Consider the following 3,178-nt stretch of genomic DNA (forward strand, 5'->3'; position numbering starts at 1 on the left):
AGGGGGGAGGTTTAGATTAGATATCAGGAAGAAATTCTTCCCAGAGAGGGTGGTGAGGCACTGGAACAGGTTGCCCAGAGAAGCTGTGGATGCCCCATCCCTGGAAGTGTTCAAGGCCTGGCTGGATGAGGCTTTGAGCAACCTGGTCTAGTGGAAGGTGTCCCTGCCCATGGCAGGGGGGTTGGAACTGGATGGTCTTTAAGGTCCCTTCCAACCCAAACCAGTCTGTGATTCTGTGATTCGGTGCCGCTTCTGCCCTGGAGGCTCACAGGTCTCCTGCCCCAGGGGTTCTCCCTGACTTGCAGGCTGCCAGCAAGCACCAAGACACACGATTCCCTCCTCCTCCGCCTTCATCCAACACCCATCCACTGGGTCGTACACACGGCGATACGAAACATCACACAGGTGTTCCCAGAGGGGGAGTTGGCATCATCGGAGCCCCCTGGGAACGCCATGGCGATGCCGCAGCACCCACCGGTTCCGGGAAGCCTCGCTGTGCCCAGGGACCCTCTCGGTGAGGCCCCGCAGTGCCGGGTCCCTGCCCTTGGAGCAGATTTCAGCAGCCGAACAGACGGCGTGTAAGCAGCACCGCGCTGCCACAGACCAACCGTCCTGCTCCTCCTCGGGCACACGTGGGCCGGGACACGGTTTGTGCCGTTCGTTTCTCTGCAGCCTGAGAAACCTCCGGGAGCCTGAACACAGCCACGCGACTCCCTTCTCCCGACTTTTTAAGATGAGAAACGTCATCTTGGCTTACTGGTACTCACCTCTCTGTCCAGAGAAAAGGGGGAGGTTCCCCCACCCTCAAGGGGAGGGCAGGAAAGCAAACACGGAGATTTTTGCCTCATGCCAACCAAAATGCTGGCAGAGGGTCTCCCCCCGGCATGGGGCTGTCCCCAGGACTCAGAGCAGTAAAACCCCACTCCCTAAGGAGCCATGTGCTTTTTGAGCTCCCTCTGTGGCGCAAGGAACAGAGCCAGGTGCCAATAGGTACAGAATTCCTAGGGGCGGCACCAGGGATCTTTTATTTCTCTTCTCAAGAGACACGCGTGGTGGGTGAACAGAGCTGGAAGCCACCGGTCCCAGCGTGCTGCACAGCGACCGCTCACGCTCCAGGCAGCCAGCAACGAGGTCTCCCAAATCCAAATCCTTCATTCCTAAGAGCAGCCGAAGACACAACCTGCAAAAAAAGACTCCCTCCCCAGCCGTTCCGACGGCAGGGAAAGGCCGTGACGGGCAAAGGGGCGAGTTTCTCCTAAACCTCCCAAGGCGAAAGCGCCCCTCCGACGGGTGAGCCCAACACCCAAACGAGCTGCGCTCGCCCGGCTCCGTCGCCTGCGCCCAGCACGGGGCCGCACACGGGCAGCTGCAGCCCACAGAAACGCGGCCTCGAGACAAGCCTTCGCCTTCGCTCCCACAATGAGGCACACACACGCTGGCACGTTATCAGAAAAGGCATTATATTTTGGTTTCCACCTTATTTAAAACTGATTTTGGTTTTCAATCAATCAAACCTGAACGTGTCCGAGTTCAGTCTTCAATTTTTTTTTTTTTTTTTTTCCTTTTCCCCATAATAGTAATGATCTGGACGACCATAATTATAAAAGGGATGGGGAGAAAACCCGAGAACAAGATACAGTCAGAACTGTGCTCTCTTCCACACGAGCACTCCAGGGAATGTTAGTTTCAGCTCGCCTTTTTTTTTTTTTCCTTCTTCTTCAGGCTGTTACTAACGAAATCTCTACCGTTTATTAAAGCAAAGCTACAGTAAATTTTCTTGCAGTCTTACAGCAGGTTTTCTTGTTACCAGTAGGACTCGCATGCATGGATTGCAGTCACACACACACGCTCACAGACGTTATACAGTAGCCAGTTGCCACCATTAAAAAAAAAAAAAAGGAAGAGGAAGAAAACAGACATTCATTTCTTTTAAGTGGTCAACATCAGAATCGCACCAAACTTTTGGATCAGAACGAAAAAAATACTGCACAGGTCTTCCACATCTACACTCTAAGTCATCCCTTCGCAACGGACGGAGCTCTCGTCTCCATTTGTTCAACATGCAGCGCTGAAGCTTGAAGGCACACTGGCCAAAGAGAGCCCTGTTCTGTTTTATTTTTGTCGTCTTAACTCAAGTGTGCTGCTCCCGGGGTGCAAAAAAAGGGGAAAAACCAAAGCCGAGCCCTTTTGCAGCACACCGGGAAAAGGTCGTTCGGAGACCACAGTACGCGGAAGGCAGCCCAGCTGCCTGGATTCTACTCCTAACTGTGCTCTTGGAGGCATTGAAGGAATACACTTGTCTTTAAAAATGACGTGTAAAGGCAAATTTCTGCAAACCCTTTCTTTTCAAACTGCTTACGGTAGATTAACACTCCTTCGGGAAGAAACTGGTCCTTCAGTCACCAGCTTCAAGTGGGAAATTTCCTACCTGCTGTCTCAAACACTGAAGCACCAGAGATTATAGGGCTGATGTGTTCAGGCATTCATCAGCTTCAGGAAAGCTTACCACCACTAAAAAGAAAAAGAAAAAGAAAAAAAAAAAGCAGCAGCAGCTAAAATGAAAAGAAATCCCCAACGCCTCAAGAGCACTACATCAACCAGAACTCTTGGGCTACTGACTGCCGGCACTGTCAGAAGCTGCTCGCTTCTGGGAAGACACCTGGAGGTTGAAGCCTTACGGTGATTTCGTATCCTCCCAGGGTGAGATTTGCTGAGCTTTACTGATTGCGAGATAAAGCAGTGTTTCAGAAAGCCAAAACCAACGAACTCTGAATAACCATCACCAAAATCACCGTTGGGAAAGTTCCATTTGTCAGAAGGTCTCACTGAGAAACGTCAGTCCCTGCCCCGCGGAGCGGGACGGATACGATTCACGAAACCCAGAGTGATCCGTCCCCCGCAAGCCGGGGCCTCCAGGGACTACTCCCCGAATTATAGTGGAGGGGGAGAAAGAAAAATAAACTGAAAAAAGAAGGTTGTATCACCTTTTCCTCCTGTTAAAGTTTTAATCGTCTTATTCCACATTTATTTCTTTGTTGTTTTTTTTTTTCCCCGGATTCTCCCTTCCACTCTGCCACCTTAGCTGGGGGAGTTATGGGTACGAGAGTTTGGAGAGTCCTGCTCATTTATTGTGTTCAAGAGCACACACACCGGCTGCCGGGACAGGTGGTGGTGGCTG

General features: G+C 51.5%; 1 protein-coding gene across 1 annotated transcript in view; it reads right to left on the reverse strand.

The window, feature by feature from the left end:
• Positions 1–2,702: 2,702 nt before the first annotated feature.
• LOC104515158 (WW domain binding protein 1-like) overlaps positions 2,703–3,178 on the reverse strand; it is a gene marked incomplete at its 5' end in the record, with an annotated part of 863 nt that continues 387 nt past the window's right edge. Inside the window, 1 exon segment of the mRNA XM_010159033.1 lies at positions 2,703–3,178. This exon segment is cut by the window's right edge and continues 21 nt beyond it. Coding sequence (XP_010157335.1) covers positions 3,079–3,178 — 100 coding nt within the window.

The sequence above is a fragment of the Eurypyga helias genome, unplaced genomic scaffold, assembly GCF_000690775.1.
Source record: "Eurypyga helias isolate BGI_N326 unplaced genomic scaffold, ASM69077v1 scaffold30929, whole genome shotgun sequence".
Lineage (NCBI taxonomy): Eukaryota > Metazoa > Chordata > Aves > Eurypygiformes > Eurypygidae > Eurypyga > Eurypyga helias.